Source organism: Lampris incognitus, chromosome 6 (assembly GCF_029633865.1).
Source record: "Lampris incognitus isolate fLamInc1 chromosome 6, fLamInc1.hap2, whole genome shotgun sequence".
NCBI lineage: Eukaryota > Metazoa > Chordata > Actinopteri > Lampriformes > Lampridae > Lampris > Lampris incognitus.
This window is the reverse complement of record NC_079216.1, coordinates 12,667,481-12,684,107: the sequence shown is the minus strand read 5'-3', so window position 1 is coordinate 12,684,107 and position 16,627 is coordinate 12,667,481. Positions and strand designations below refer to the sequence as shown.

General features: G+C 45.4%; 1 protein-coding gene across 1 annotated transcript in view; it reads left to right on the top strand.

Moving 5' to 3' along the window:
* LOC130114448 (cadherin EGF LAG seven-pass G-type receptor 1-like) overlaps positions 1 to 16,627 on the top strand; it is a 94,919-nt gene that overhangs the window by 62,343 nt on the left and 15,949 nt on the right. The window contains exons 14-23 of the mRNA XM_056282330.1: positions 4,301 to 4,421; positions 5,018 to 5,201; positions 5,881 to 5,982; positions 6,400 to 6,494; positions 7,097 to 7,306; positions 9,051 to 9,234; positions 9,741 to 9,893; positions 10,785 to 11,007; positions 12,222 to 12,389; positions 13,046 to 13,172. Of these exons, the coding sequence (XP_056138305.1) occupies positions 4,301 to 4,421; positions 5,018 to 5,201; positions 5,881 to 5,982; positions 6,400 to 6,494; positions 7,097 to 7,306; positions 9,051 to 9,234; positions 9,741 to 9,893; positions 10,785 to 11,007; positions 12,222 to 12,389; positions 13,046 to 13,172 (1,567 nt within the window). The remainder of the gene's footprint in view (positions 1 to 4,300; positions 4,422 to 5,017; positions 5,202 to 5,880; positions 5,983 to 6,399; positions 6,495 to 7,096; positions 7,307 to 9,050; positions 9,235 to 9,740; positions 9,894 to 10,784; positions 11,008 to 12,221; positions 12,390 to 13,045; positions 13,173 to 16,627) is intronic.

The window sequence follows — 16,627 nt, the reverse complement described above, 5'->3', positions numbered from 1 at the left end:
TGGACTCCTTACTTTTCCAGAGCTGGCCAAGGTGACAGGCACCGGGCAGGTGTGGGGATACTCACAAGTACCCGGTTGAGTACTGCCGTGTTGGAGTTCTCCCTGAGAAATGAGAGGGTCACCTCTATACGACTGTGAGTCGCTGGGGGGAAGGCTCTGACTGTTGTGTGTGCTTATGCACCGAATAGCAGTGTGGCATATCTGGCCTTCTTGTAGTCTCTGGATGGTGTCCTGGTTAGGGTTCTCGCCTGGGAACTCTATAGTTCTGCTTGGGGACTTCAATGCTCACATGGGGAACGGTGGAGAAACCTGGAGGGGTGTGATTGGGAAGAACAGCTCCCTGATCGGAACTTGAGCGGTGCCTTGTTATTAGATTTGTGTGCGAGTCATGGATTGGCCATAACAAACACCATGTTCAAACATAAGGTAGTTCATACGTGTACTTGGTACCAGAACACCTTAGGCCAAAGATCAATGATAGACTTTGTGGTCGTATCATCAGATCTGTGGCTGTATGTTTTGGGCACTCAGGTGAAGAGAGGAGCAGAGCTGTCAACTGATCACCACCTGGTGGTGAGTTGGATCAGATGGCGGGGAAGGCTGCCGGAAAGACCTGGCAAACCCAAACATGTGGTGAGAGTGAACTGGAAATGTCTGGCGGAGGCCCCTGTCCATGAGGTCTTCAACTTCCACCTATGGAAGAAGGTCTCATGTATCCTGAGGGAGGCTGGGGACATGGATTCTGAGTGGGCCATGTTCAAAGCCTCTATTGCAGATGCGGCAAGTAGGAGCTGTGGTCATAAGCTCATCAGTGCCTGTCGAGGTGGCAACCTAAGAATCTGCTGGTGGACATCGGTGGTGAGGGAAGCCGTCAGGCTGAAGAAGGAGGCCTTTCGGACTTGGTTGACCCAGGGGTCTCCTGAATCAGCAGACAGGTACTGGGAGGCTAGAAGGGCTGGGGCTTCGGCGGTCGCAGAAGCAAAAACTCGGGTGTGGGAGGAATTTGGTGAGGCTATGGAAGAGGACTTTCAGTTGGTCTCAAGGAAGTTCTGGCAAAACATCTGGCAACTCAGGAAGGGGAAGCAGGGCTTAACTCAGGCTGTGTTCAGCCGGGGAGGGGCACTGCTGACCCGGACTGGCGATGTTGTCGAGCAGTGGAAAGAGCCCTTTGAGGACACCCTGAACCCTGCTAACACATCCTCAGTGGAAGAGGTAGAGTCTGAAGACTCGGGGGAAGCCCCAGCCATATCCCTGGTGGAAGTCTCTGAGGTAGTTAAGAAGCTTCTCGGTGGCAAGATTCGCCCTGAGATGCTCTAAATTTACCAGTCAGTTTTTGTTCCAACCCTCACCTATGGTCATGAGCTTTGGGTAGTGACCAGAAGGGTGAGATCGTGGATACAAGCGGCTGAAATTAGTTTCCTCTGTAGGGTGTCTGGGCTCAGCTTTAGAGATAGGGTGAGGAGCTCAGACATCCAGAGGGAGCTTGGAGTAGAGCTGCTGCTTCTTCATGTCGAAAGGAGCCAGTTGAGGTTGTTCGGGCATCTGATCAGGATGCCTCCTGGGTTCCTTCCTTTGGAGGTTTTCTGTGCACGTCCAACTGGGAGGAGACCACTGGGTAGACCCAGAACTCGCTCGAGGCACTACATGTCCAATCTTGCCTGAAAATGCCTTGGGATCCCCCAGGAGGAGTTGGAGGGCATTGCTGGGGAGAGGGACGTCTGGAGTGCCCTACTTAGCTTTCTGCCACTGCGACCCGACCCTGGAGAAGCGGCCTATGAGATGAGGTGCAAGAATGAGGAGGAGGTTTTGCTTCTGTCAATACCATGACACCCATGGTGGTTGCTGTATTGTTATTTTTTGGAAATCATTGTTATTGTAAATACATCATATAAATCATATATAAATCATCATTCATTTTTGTTCATTGCTTTCTTTTTTTTCTTTTTTTATGTTTATTGTTTTTATTTTTTTGTATTGAGTCACTGTGAGATCGATATTGGGAACGACATACCCTGATGTGTGAAAAACCAAGTTTATTATTAAGGTTTATTGATTGAGCATTCGAGAGGGGGCAAGAAATTATAAGTAGTAATGTTTGTTTTTTGTTTTTGTTTTTCATGAGCACTTACAGTGCTGTCCTTTGGATAGAATTTGCTTGTAAAAGCAAACACTTGGGAGTGGCATGGTGGTGCAGTGGTTAGTGCAGTTGCCTCACAGCAAGAAGGTCTTGGGTTCGAGTCCCGGGGTAGTGCGGCCTTGGTGGGTCATCCCGGGTCGTCCTCTGTGCAGAGTTTGCATGTTCTCCCTGTATCTGCGTGGGTTTCCTCCGGGGGCTCCGGTTTCCTCTCACAGTTTAGAGACATGTAGGTCAGGTGAATCGGCCATACTAAATTGGTGTGTGTGTGTCCTGTGATGGACTGGTGGCCTGTCCAGGGTGTCCCCCCCGCCTGCCACTCAATGACTGCTGGGATAGGCTCCAGCATCCCCACGACCCCGAACAGGATAAACAGTTTGGATAATGGATGGGTGTTTTTTTTTTTATGCTTAGTCATTTTTTATTTTATTTTGCATGTGCGAAATAAAGACATTTGATTTGATTAGTTTCTGTCATATTCTGTCTCTACATACTTTTGCCCTTGTTCTGCAATCAGGGTTGGCAAGATATTTCAGCTACCAGGCAGATGGTAATTTTGAGCTGTGCTTTATAGATTTAGACTCTTTTACTCCTTGGCAGGAGTTTGAAAAAACACCTTTATCTTCCAAAAATCATTATGACTGGCAAAAAGGCAAAAGCGATTATTGAAATTGGGAGCTGGTTTCCTGCCCAGTGTGTCACGCAAGGTCCCCGTCCAACCTCCAATCCAGTAGATGAAGTATTTCAATGCCATGTTCTTTAAACATTCCACATAGTTTCCAAGCTTTACGCAAGTGAACCCTGCCGTACCACTCCACTCCTCCCACTCCCTCCATTAATCTACTCTGTGCAAACCCTTTTTTTTAACTCCTTTTCACTTTGATACCAGATTGTGTTGAATGAATTTGGCTGTTTTTCTTTTGAACCCAGTGCACATTAGTCACATTTTAGAGTTCATTCTACTCATTTCCAGATGTTTGACATTAGGCTGATTTCAGATTAAGGGATGTGTTGTTGCATTGGGAAGTTACGCCAGTTTCACTGGGCTCACCTCTTTGTCCCATTATGTAAGGCTTGCTTTGAGTCAGGGTTTCGGGTCAGGTCCTCTTATGGCGACTGTAGTTTAAATGATAACCCTGGACATGTGCTTCATAGCCAACTGTCCACGATCACAGCCAATCTCTTTTGATTAGTTGATTGTGAAAGACTTGATAAATGGTTATGAACAGTTAGTTTATCCCTGGCACACTGAAGGGCAAATCTGTAAAGCCTGCAGTGAGAAATATAATTTTTCCTCGTTTGCATGGTACCCGAGTCCCTTCAGGAGTGTGTATAGGCTGTTCAAAAGTCCAGCGGCGATGATCTTGTTTATCAATGTGTCAAATGACCAACGTGGCACTTGATCATGACTAGATGATCAATACCAGCTCACAGTTATATAATATAAGCTTACTTATATTAGATCAATATAAGCTTACTTTCATTCCAGTGCTGTAGCACAGAAAGTAGAGGAATGTGCAGAGTGAGATAGTTTTAGTGATCAATGTAAACTGAACTTACATTTTGACAAGTATTAAAGACTTCTGTTCTCCTCTTAATACCTAATAATCATGCTCTCTCATTGCATAATAGCGTGCCTGCTAATTCATTGCCAATTGAAGCCTGTGACAACAATGAGTTGTGTCATTATGTTTATCAGCATCAATAATGATATGAGTTCTACCAACACGGGGATCGGCGGTTCGAATCCCTGTGTTGCCTCTGGCTTGGTTGGGTGTCCCTACAGACAATTGTGTCTGCGGGTGGGAAGATGGATGTGGGTCTATGTCCTGGTCACTGCACTAGCGCCTCCTCTGCTCGGTCGGGGCGCTTGTTCTGGGGGGAAGGGGAACTGGAGGGAATAGCATGATCCTCCCACGTGCTACGTCCCCCTGGTGAAACTCCTCACTGTCAGGTGAAAAGAAGCGGCTGGCGACTCCGCATGTATCGGAGGAGGCATGTGGTAGTCTGCAGCCCTCCCCGGATCGGCAGAGGGGGTGGAGCAGCGACCGGGATGGCTCGGAAGAGCGGGGTAATTCCAAATACAATTGGGGAGAAAAAGAGGGAAAAATCCCAAACAAAAAATATATATATATTCATTTAATCATCGATACCAACTTTTTCCAGAGCGAACTTTCCCTGTGCACGCGGCTGGTGGGGGAATCCCGTCTGCGGTCCTTGTAACTGCGATGTCTCCAAGGGCTTCTACCGAGACTGCAACAAGACCACCGGGGAATGTCGCTGCAAGGTAGGCTGCAGCCGCTCACCACCCACACACGCACACACAACACCGCCAGACAGCTGTCATTTTTCTGTTACATTACAGTACTATTAGGGAGGACCCCTTGGGCATTTTGTTGACATTTTTATGCATGGCAGTGATTTGTGATGAGTGATGATTCACATTTTAGACGTTCAAAGCTACGGGGTGATCACATCTTTAGAATAAGCTCCACGTTCTACAAATTGCAAAGGTCAGAGCCACTTCATCAGGCGTGGTGTGTCGTGCAGTCTAACCTGAGCTGAAGTTCTTGCCTCAGGTCAGCCGGATCATGTAGACATTGCTAGACTGCTAGCTCGGCGTTGGTTAAGTGATGTTAGGTGTGCTTGTAAGGTCAGTGACAGAGGATCTACAGCTGTGATTTTCTACACCAGGTCATGTTCACGCCGACAGCCAGGTCAGCAGGTGATCTCTATTCTCTTCAGGACAGTATTCATTGCTTGTGCTTTCATATAACCCCAAAGTCACATCCGTTTTTGCCTCATTTTCCCAAGGTATCGGTTCCAAAACACCGCCGTGTGCGTCTCCTTATATCGCTAAAGCCTTTCCTCCCCGTTTTCCAGGACAACTATTTCCGTCCTAAGGACAGCGACACCTGCTACCCCTGTGAATGTTTCCAATCGGGGGCAGTGTCTCGAACCTGTGACCCCCACACCGGTCAGTGCCAGTGTCGGACGGGGGTCATCGGGCGCCAGTGCAACCGCTGTGACAACCCGTATGCCGAGGTCACCTCCAGTGGCTGCACTGGTGAGTTGATGTTGTTCAGTATTACACAAAAAATGAATGTTGGCTCAACTGTTTCCCAAATGACGAGCCCCTACCGAGCTCTGGCCCTGATGCCACTCTTACTGTGCCCTGCTCGTTACTGTCAATGGGTGTTACGTTACTAATAAGATCTGCAGGTATGTTAATTTGCAATGCAGTGGGGCATGTGTCCGGTCTATATACTTATGTGGTGATAATGTGTGCATAAACTGAACCAAAGGGTGTTTAACCTCCTTTTTTTTTTACTCACTGTCTGAGGCATTTTTAATGATCAAAGCCGATACACTATTCAATAACCAAAACCTAACGAGTTTCCCCTTATTATTTTTTAGCCACACTTTGCAGCAGGATCATCCTTCCTCGATGCGTCCTGTCTTCAACCCCACCTTTCCATCCCCCACAGTGAAATAAAACAGATGAATTGCCCCATCTTTCATATCATGTCAAGCCAATTTTGTTTGTATAACCCAGTATCACAAATCACATCACATATCAGTAAGCATCTGACTGCTAAAGTTTTTCTCTGACCCTCTGATGAGTAGTTACAGGCAACAGTTGTTAGACATGACCCTTCAGCCCGCTCGCTGACCCACTCCCCTCCTCTCCCTCACTTCCTCCAGTCATTAGCTTTTGAACCAAGATTGTGTTCTTTCTCCTCCAGTTGTGTATGAGGGCTGCCCCAAGGCTTTTGATGCAGGGATCTGGTGGCCGAGGACACAGTTTGGTCAGCCTGCAGCCATGAAGTGCCCCAAAGGCTCCACTGGTAAGAAAACTCTTCCATGTTACCTGATCTCTGTGTAGGGTACGTCTATAAATATGAATATCGGTACAGATGCACACGGTAAGTCCTGTGTTTGCATTGATATCAACATAATAAATACATGTGCATGTATTGTCCAATATACAATGAAAGCGCATGCTCGCCTTCTGGTGGAATTCTTATTATTACATCCTGCAGGCTGCATAACGGTCTTCAGTTTAGATATCACTTCACATGTGACCACTAAACTCTAAAGTGGGAAATGATGTTTGATTTGTTTGATGGTTGGGAATAGTTTAGACTATGCAAATCACAAGGGTTGATAGGGGGTGAATTTAGGCATATATATGTTATTTTGCTTTCTGACTTTAATGCAATTCATTATTCCTCTCTTCTCCACCCCTCTCTCTTCCTCTCCAGGCACAGCTGTCCGCCACTGCAGCGAGGAGCTCAGCTGGCTTCCGCCTGACCTCTTCAACTGCACCTCTCTGAGCTTCTCCCACCTTAAGAAGGAGGTGCGTTTGAGTAGTTTTACCTCTTTGCACCTATAAAGCGATAAGAAGTTATGGTTTTGTAAAGGTAATGGAGAAAAACTAAACACAAACAAACAAGTATAGGCGAGAGGGAGGCACAGCTAAATTGGATCGAAGAAACTTAAAATAAACCACTCAAACTTAACAATGACAACATGGATAGAAAACCAAGGTCCTTCCATTGTTCGCAAGGAACTTCAGATTTTGACAAATCCCTAGATAATGTGTTGTGTATGGGAATGTGGGGAGTGATATTTTTACTGTTGGTGAGTACAATGTGAGGGGCAAAATGAATGTGATAGATGCACTCTCCCCTCCCTTGAAAACTACGGTGCTACCATGGGCACCCTTGACCAAGGCACCGAACTGCCAACAATAGGTGACTGGTTGTGGTGTATGAGCTCGCAGAAGTGCATGCAACTGCATGAATATGAAGCAGGTCAGTGCTGGAAGAATATGCAATGCCACTGACACCAGAGATCCAAAAAGAAACCAGCTCACACCAGTGTGTAAGAGAAAACTTTGTATTTTGGTATGCCCATTTTTTGACCTTTGACCCCATCTCATCTTTGTGCACGCTCTAGGAAGAAGCGCTGCATCTCAATGGGTCACAGATGGATGGTGAGAGATCAAGGGGTTTGGCGAACATGCTGTGGATCACCACTAACCAGACGACGGCTCTCCACGGCAGTGACGTGAAGACAGCCTATAGCCTGCTGAGCCGTCTCCTGCAGTATGAAAGCCTGCAGAAGGGTTTCGACATGGCCGCCACGAGAGATGTGCAGTTCCATGAGGTGCCTTACTGGATGACTCTCATTCACTCTCTACTAACCTCACATAAGACTGAGAGTTATGTTTCAGTGTTTTTAGACACCGACATTTTTCTGTCAAGCCATATAGCGTTTTTATTCATTTCCTAAAATTTGATTTTCTTGAAACAGGAAAACAAACCTGCTAACACGCCCAGACAGTTGACTCGTTTGCAAGTTTGTTGCCTTTTCAAAGTACAACAAAATTAATAAAGATAATTTTACTCGTTAAGACATAGTGAAACTAAGTCATAGGTAGATTTTTTTCATTCTTTTTTAAGAAAAGTTAAAGGCTTTCTAAAAGAGGTAACCGTTTGATAAAACGTAGAATATGTATAGTCTTGTTGACTGGGAAGTGAGAGGTGGCATCAAGAGAAATTGTCTTTGGAGAAACGTTCTCTGAAAACACTTCTTCTCATTAGATGTTGACCTCCTAATTGAATCTGAGACAAAGCTGTAAATCCTGTACAGTTGGTCTTGATCCCAGAATAACTGTGTTGCATTCAGGGCAGGACACTTTTTTTTACTCCACTTCTAACAGCGGTCGCTACATATAAAAATTTACCAGCTGATTTCGTTATGTTACTAGTCGATTTTTTTTTTTCATTGTGGCCGTCTGTTAACTATTTTCCCAACTGGCTGGCAGAGGTAACTGACTCACCAGCCAACATCTGGCTCATCTGTGGCCTTGTTTTCCACCTCTTGTTAGAATGGTGTTTTGTTTGCGTTCATTTTTTTCTGCGACCCACTGGTAACTAAATCTAAGTTTACTTATTATTAATGGAACACATTCCTTGAAATGAATATGAAAATGCATCAAGAATAAAGTCAGGCCTCTTCACCTTCATAGAGGAGTCATGTTAAAATTGAATTGTTGGCTTATTGTCATTTGGTAAGACGAGGACATGCAAAAGGAAATCTGAAACATGAGTATTTTGGGATAGAATTCCCCTGCTCTCATTTTTAATACTTGGCTCAAAAGTTTAACAAAAGACCCACGTTGTTTGGCTTAAATGGCTTAAGGAGACGTGCTAATTGTAAGTCGCTAAGTTGCCAGGACGTGCAGGCCTGCTTAAAAACTGGTGCAAATTTTCTGAAAGCCTGGATTCCCAGTTAGGGGATTTCTTGCCCTCCTTTTTTAGAAAAGGTGATATGCTCTTGGTAGTGTGGACTCGAGTCGGGAAGGGGATTAAGTGTAACTAATACATTGAAACGATTAGCGTGCGCACTCCATGACTTTCATTAAGGTCGTGACCAAAACACCAAGCTGAACTTATGACAATAGAAGCAGATGGAAGAGGTTTACGGGGTCAAGGACCGATCAGGACAGAGGACTCTGGCTGACACAGCCAATAGGAGCCACCCTGGGAAGGTGACCGGGCTTTGGGCCAAAGGGGGCAGGCGTTAGTTTAGAGATTATAGCATCTGCTGAATAACCGCTTCCCTTTTATGGGGTCATATTTCCTTTCCTTCTGTTGTTCACTCTCTGTCTCTGTGTTCTGGTATGTACTTATTTACCGTGTCAAGTTCAAGTGATATTTTGAAATCTTTTCAGTGGTTTGTTAGCTTGCTTAGATGCCTGGCATGGTTGCCATTGGGCGTCTTCCTTCTTCTTCCTTCTTCTTCTCCTTCACCACAATGATAATAAAAATAACAATAAGTAGCAGTTGTAGTAATAGTCATAGAAGTAGCAGAAGTAGGGATATTTAAGTGACTGTGTATTTTCCAGAACGTTGTCCGGGCAGCCAGTGCCATCTTGAACCCAACTAACGGCATCCACTGGCACTCGATCCAGCGGACGGAAGGCGGGACCACTCTTTTACTGCGGAGTTTCGAGGAGTACGCTCAGAACTTGGCTCAGAACATGAAGAAGACCTACATGAAACCCTTCACCATCATTTCTGACAACATGAGTGAGTCCATTAAAACCTGTCAACACAGTAAAAGTCTTTGTTTACGTTATAGACAGTAGCATCAGCTATGAGATACAGCAAGTCCAAAGGCAGAATGAGATTGATCTTAAATTTCAATTAACTAAGAATTAAGAGTGTAAGGGTTGACGCCGCAGTGCACAGACAGAGGTTTCGAATGTAAATAGGTGTTTTATTAGATATGCAGAATTTGAAAAAAATACTCAGCAAGACTGTAAACAAGTAACGGGGAAATATTGGTTGTGATGGGATTCTGGTAAGTAATGATGTTGGGTGTGTCGTGGTCAGTAAGTGTGTGTGTGTGTGTGTGGGGAGGGGGGGGGTTGAACTTGGTGAAAAAGAATCACGGGGACACTCTTGGTGTAATAGAAGACCTTTTGACACTCTTTATTTAACCAGAAGAATAGATCTGTCAGCTGTTGTACAGAACGACATAGAGAGTGAAGACCACTGTAGCTCAGACTAGCCCTTCCATTCTCCATGCTTAGTTTTCAGTGTGGATTACCTGGACCCCACCAGTTCAGAGATGAGGACGATGCCCCACTTTTCTGAGATCCAGGCCGCCCTTCCCAGTGACCTCCAGTCATTTGCACTCTTTCCAGAATTTCTCTTGCAGACAGATGACGTCAAAAGTACACCAGGTACAGTGATATAATCAGGGGGCAGCTCACTCTTATTAATGAAGGATTTGGTTCGTTTGATTCCTAGTTCAAACATGGGACATCAAATAATGACCAAAAAGGGTTTTTTTTTTCGATTTAGCAGTTGAATACATAATTTGTGTTACCAGTGACCAAAAGCAGTTCTTTCTGAGCCTGTAAAAGGTTTAGATATCCGACAGGGAGAGGATTGGATGGTTTTTTTTACATTTTTTTTATTTCCTCAGTTTGAATTTGTTTTCCTGACATGCACCTTGATTTGAACCACAATCTGTTGAAAGATTGATATTGACGTTTGGTTCAAATGAATGCTATATCATCACTAACATAGTGTCCCGGCCATGTCGTCACTTTGACGAGAAAAATTAGCTGCAAGATGGCAAATGGTGTACATACTTAAGTCCCCATTAAATCTCCCCAAATGAGATCTGAGTAAGTTACCCACCAGTTTTGTTCATTGAATAACATACTGCCTTATGGTATAAGTCTTGTGAATTTGAAGCGGTAATGCACCCCAAATAGCAATGCTGCAAATGAAATCGTTGGCTGGCCAGGCTGCTCTATTGACAAGTTGCAGTATTAGTGCTTCATAATTCATATGCGTTCTGTCAAAAGATAGAATTTAACTCAAAGAAAAAGAATCAGTCGGTGGCTTTTCCCTTTGTCAATCACATACTTTATTTGAAGTGACTTTGTTTGTTTTTTTTGTTTTTGTTTTTTAATAATAAATGGAAACTTGTTCAGTACAGTGAACCATCCATCTGCCATCTTGTGCCCACCCATGTGTTACTACAAAATGACATCAGACTGGGCTAGTCTACAAACATTGTTGTATGAGAAATATTCATGAATAGAATCATCCTGATTGGTTAGTGACAGTTTCCATGGGGATGACCACTGATTCGCCCCGCGCCCGGACCGATATCACTGCCGAAGGCCGCACTGAATCACCTCCCGCAGAGCTTCCTACTGCGTCTGTGAAGAGGAGGCGCCATGCAGAGATCCCGGGACCTCTCCCAGTTGCAGTGGTGATTGTCTACAGGACTCTGGGAGATCTTCTGCCAGAGACCTACGATCATGATCGCAGAAGCCTGAGGTAGGTCCACTCCCAGATGTCTTTTGATCAGAAAAGTGAGAGATGCTGCGACAGAGATAGGCAGTTATATCATTACGTTAAGGCATCAGGTCAGCATTTATCTCTTATTTTGTGTGATACATTTTCGTTGTATTCAGACACTTGTGCAAATTGTGTTCCTATCATATTCATGCCAGTGGAGTTTACTAAATTGAATTAAGAGTAAAGATGCAACAACCACGATGTAATACTGCAGAAACATGCAAAAGGCCACATCTGTCAAATTTCTGTGCTAAGCCTCAAGGTGTCAGTAGCCAGGTTGACTAACAAAACAGAAAGACACCTGCTGGATGAGAAGTTTAGTTAAACCTCCATTTCATAAACTAGCTTAAATACTATATGACATCAGTGTGTGCATGAAAATGATCAATATTGTCCATATACTCCATATACTACTGTGCTTCACTAATAATGATGGATACCTCTATGTATGTACATGCAGCCATGCTCAGAGACTAGCTTAGACCTTAGGTTTATTTACTGGGTTTATTCTATCATTTACAAAACTAACAACAAAAAAAAACACAAAAAAGTGCAGAACAGGGGCGCCGGGGTAGCGTAGCGGTCTATTCCATTGCCTACCAACACGGGGATCGCCGGTTTGAGTCCCCGTGTTACCTCTGGCTTGGTCGGGCGTCCTTGCAGACACAATTGGCCATGTCTGTGAGTGGGAATCCCGATGTGGGTATGTGTCCTGGTCGCTGCACTAGTGCCTCTTCTGGTCCGTCGAGGCGCCTGTTCAGGGGGGAGGGGGAACTGGGGGGAATAGCTTGATCCTCCCATGCACTACGTCCCCCTGGCGAAACTCCTCACTGTCAGGTGAAAAGAAGCGGCTGGCGACTCCACATGTATCAGAGGAGGCATGTGGTAGTCTGCAGCCCTCGCCAGATCGGCAGAGGGGGCGGAGCAGCGACCGGGACGGCTTGGAAGAGTGGGGTAATTGGCCGGATACAACTGGGGAGAAAAAGGGGGGGGGTGCAGAATAAATACAGTCTGTGCTAGCAAGGCAAAGGGGCCCTCAAGAGGCTCCTGCTGTACCTCGAGCAAGAAAAATAATCCAGATGAGGGAGATGCAAATGTACCAGGAATAGAAACCAACTGACGAAACTCCACATGCTCTCAGCAGCAGGTCACCTCTGTCAGTGTGCTTTTGTTTGTTTTCTTTTTCGACTCAGATTACCCAACAAGCCCACTATAAACACCCCCGTCGTGAGCACGACGGTATACAACCAGGGTTTCCCTCTGAGCGCCCCCCTGGGGGAACCCGTCACCCTGCAGTACAGACTGCTGGAGACGCAGGAGAGGACCAAGCCAGTCTGTGTCTTCTGGAATCACTCCATAGCGTAAGACAGATATATGAACGATTTGGTTTGGCTGGCTTTAATAGTGAGCTCTGGGCCGTAATGGAGCCAGCACAACATATCTTTCTGTATACCTGATTTGTATATTAATGTTTGTTGTATAACGTTAAACAAAACTATATGATAGAAATATGATGTGGTTTTCATCAGTACATTATGTAAGCGATATATTGTTACATATAAGGTACTTAAAAGTAACAATCTTGAAGATTCTCACTTAAATGTCCATTAACTATTTTCTCCGAATGAGGTGACACAAAGACGATTCAGCATATCGCCCACTGATGGAAGCCAGTGCATTTGCCGTAATACAGAGAAATGTTAAATGTCTGTGGCGACATCCCTGTCAAAAATCCAAAGCGTCACCAATGTTTTACATACATTCGTGTGATCAACATCCACCAGAGAGGATAGGAGGAACAAATGCTCTGTGTTCTGGTGTCGTGGCAGCCAAATAAGTTAGCAGTTTTGAAACGACTCCTGGGAAGTGTATGCCAATAGAGACCGCAACCTGAATCTTGGAGATTGCCACTTTAATGGAGTTGATATATTAATCATGATGCTTCTCTGTTCTGTTCTATTCAGAACCACTTAACCTTGTAGTACTTGTAACTGTTTTCAAAACCCATTTGTTGCAGGGTTAAAGGAACCGGTGGCTGGTCTGCTAAGGGCTGTGAGCTGCTTGACAGGAATTACACCCACATCACCTGCCAGTGTACCCACACATCCAGCACTGCTGTGCTCATGGATATCTCCAAGAGAGAGGTTTGCGAATATTCCCCTCCCACCTTAGCCTACAATGTCTTTCTGACAGGTCTCCACGGTTTATATTTTGGATTTACGCTTCAGCTACTTTGATAACCAACTCAGTGCCAGATGGAAGATGTGCAGTGAAAATTCACAGAATATTACTACAGAGCAGGAAAAGTTTGCCGCCAAGTGTGGTTAAGTTCATTTCAATTGAGGATGTATTGAGAATGATCCTAAAGAACTAGGGTTGAGTTGGGGTTGGATCAAACACAGTACCCTGTAGTTCATATAGGCCCAGCCTACTAGTGATGCACGGGTCAGGGTTTTTTAATACCTGCACCCACCCGACCTGTTATGAGAGCCAGTTCGCACTGCTTGACCCACTAAAATATGCATTAATTAACCATCCAAACCTGACCGGACCCGCAAATCTCCAATTTTAGCCTAGGCTACAGCAAAGTGAGCAGTGTTGCACTATTTTGTTTTTGGGCTTTTTGCCCAGCATAATACAATGATTGCAAGGCATAGCGTATTGTATCTTAGCCCAATAGTGTTTGGGTCTGGGCAACTAAATTTCCTTCTTTCGGCTGCTCCCGTTCCTGTCCTCTACATCTTCCTCTGTCATGCCAACCACCTGCATGTCCTCTCTCACCACATCCATAAACCTCTTTGGTCTTCCTCTTTTCCTCTTGCCTGGCAGCTCCATATTCAGCATCCTTCTCCCAATATACCCAGCATCTCTCCTCCACACATGTCCAAACCATTTCAATCTCACCTCTCTTGCTTTGTCTCCAAACCGTCTAACCTGAGCTGTCTCTTTAATATACTCGTCCCTAATCCTGTCCTTCTTTGTCACTCCCAGTGAAAATCTTAGCATCTTCAACTCTGCCTCTTCCAGCTCCGCCTCCTGTCTTTTCATCAGTGCCACTGTCTCCACACCATACAACATAGCTGGTCTCACAACCATCTTGTAAACCTTCCCTTTAACTCTTGCTGGTACCCTTCTGTCACAAATCACTCCTGACACTCTTCTCCACCCACTGCACCCTGCCTGCACTCTCTTCTTCACCTCTCTTCCACACTCCTCGTGACTTTGAACAGTTGACCCCAAGTATTTAAACTCATCCACCTTCACCACCTCCACTCTTTGCATCCTCACAATTCCACTGTCCTCCCGCTCGTTCATGCACATGTATTCCGTCTTGCTCCTACTGACTTTCATTCCTCTTCTCTCCAGTGCATACCTCCACCTTTCCAGGCTCTCCTCAACCTGCTCCCTACTCTCACTACAGATCATAATGTCATCTGCAAATATCATAGTCCACTGAGACTTCTGCCTGATCTTGTCCGTCAATCTGTCCATCACCATTGCAAACAAGAAAGGACTCAGAGCCAATCCTTGATGTAATCCACCTCCACCTTGAACCCATCTGTCATTCCTACCACACACCTCACCACTGTCACACTGTCCTCATACATATCCTGCATCACTCCTACATACTCCTCTGCCACTCCCGACTTCCTCATACAATACCACACCTCCTCTCTCGGCACCCTGTCGTATGCTTTCTCTAAATCCACAAAGACACAATGTAGTAACTCCTGGCCTTCTCTATACTTCTCAATCAACGTTCTCAAAGCAAACATCTCATCTGTGGTGCTCTTTCATGGCATGAAACCATACTGCTGCTCGCTAATCGTCACCTCTCCTCTTAACCTAGCTTCCATTACTCTTTCCCATATCTTCATGCTGTGGCTGATCAACTTGATACCTCTGTAGTTTCTACAGCTCTGTACATCACCCTTATTCTTGAAAAGCGGTACAAGTATATTTATTTTCCATTCCTCAGGCATCCTCTCACTTTCCAAGATTGTGTTAAACAATCCAGTTAAAAGCTCTACTGCCATCTCTCCTAAACATCTCCATGCCTCCACAGGTATGTCATCAGGACCAACTGCCTTTCCACTCTTCATTCTCTTCATAGCTGCCCTCACTTCATCCTTGCTAATTCACCACACTTCCTGATTCACTATCCCTACATCATCCAACCTTCTCTCTCTCCCTCTCTCTCTCTCCTTCTCTCTCTCTCTCTCTGTCATTGTCTTCATTCATCAGCCCCTCAATGTACTCCTTCCACCTTCTCAGCACACTCGCCTCACTTGTCAGCACATTTCCATCTCTATCCTTCATCACCCTAACCTGCTGCACATCCCCCCAGCTTTGCCCCTTTGTCTAACCAATTGGTACAAGTCCTTTTCTCCTCCCTTAGTGTCCAAGCTCTCATCCAACTTACCATACGCTTTTGCCTTTGCCACCTCTCTCTTCACCTTGCACCACATCTCCTTGTACTCCTGTCTAATTTCTTCATCTTTCTGACTATCCCACTTCTTCTTTGCCAACCTCTTCCTCTGTATACTTTCCTGTACTTCATCATTTCACCACCAAGTCTCCTTGTCTTCCTTCCTCCGTCCAGATGACACACCAAGTACCTTCCTAGCTGTCTCCCTCGCTATTTCTGCAGTAGTTGTCCAGCCATTCGGCAGCTCTTCATTACCACCCAGTGCCTGTCTTAGCTCCTCCCTGAACTCCACACAACAGTCTTCCTTCTTCAACTTCCACCATTTGATCCTTGGCTCTGCCTTCACTCTCTTCCTTTTTGTGATCTCCAAAGTCATCCTACAGACAACCAACTGATGCTGCCTAGCTACGTTCTCCCCTGTCACCACCTTGCAGTCTCAAATCTCTTCCAGATTGAGCCTCCTGCATAAGCTATAGTCCACTTGTGTGCACCTTCCCCCTCTTTTAAACGTCACCCTGTGTTCCTCATTCTTCTTGAAATATGTATTCACCACAGTCTTTTCCATCCATCCATCCGTTATCCAAACCACTTATCCTACTCAGGGTCGCAAGATAGTGGAGCCTAACCCAGCAGTCATTGGGCAACAGGTGGGGAGACGCCCAGGACAGGCCACCAGTCCATCACAGGGCCGACATGGTCACACCTAGGGACAGGGTCAGGTGAATCGGCCATACAAATTATTATCAACTGTATCTGTATCTGTGTCAAGTGAATTGTGTCAGGAGACGAGTTGAGCCTTTCCATCCTTTTTGCAAAATCCAACACCATCTGCCCTTCCACATTCCTTTCCTTGACACCTACCCATCACTTCCTCATCACCTCCGTTCCCTTCACCAACATGCCCACTGAAGTCTGCTCCAGTCACCACTCTCTTCTCCTTGGGTACACTCACCATCACTTCATCCAACTCACTCCAGAATTCTTCTTCCTCTTCCATCTCACACCCAACTTGCAGGGACTTAAGTGTTGATAACATTCATCATCTCACCTTTGATTTCCAGCTTCATACTCATCACTCTGTCTGACACTCTCTTCACCTCCAACCCACTCTTGACATACTCTTCCTTCAGGATTACCCCTACCCCATTTCTCTTCCCATCCACACCATGG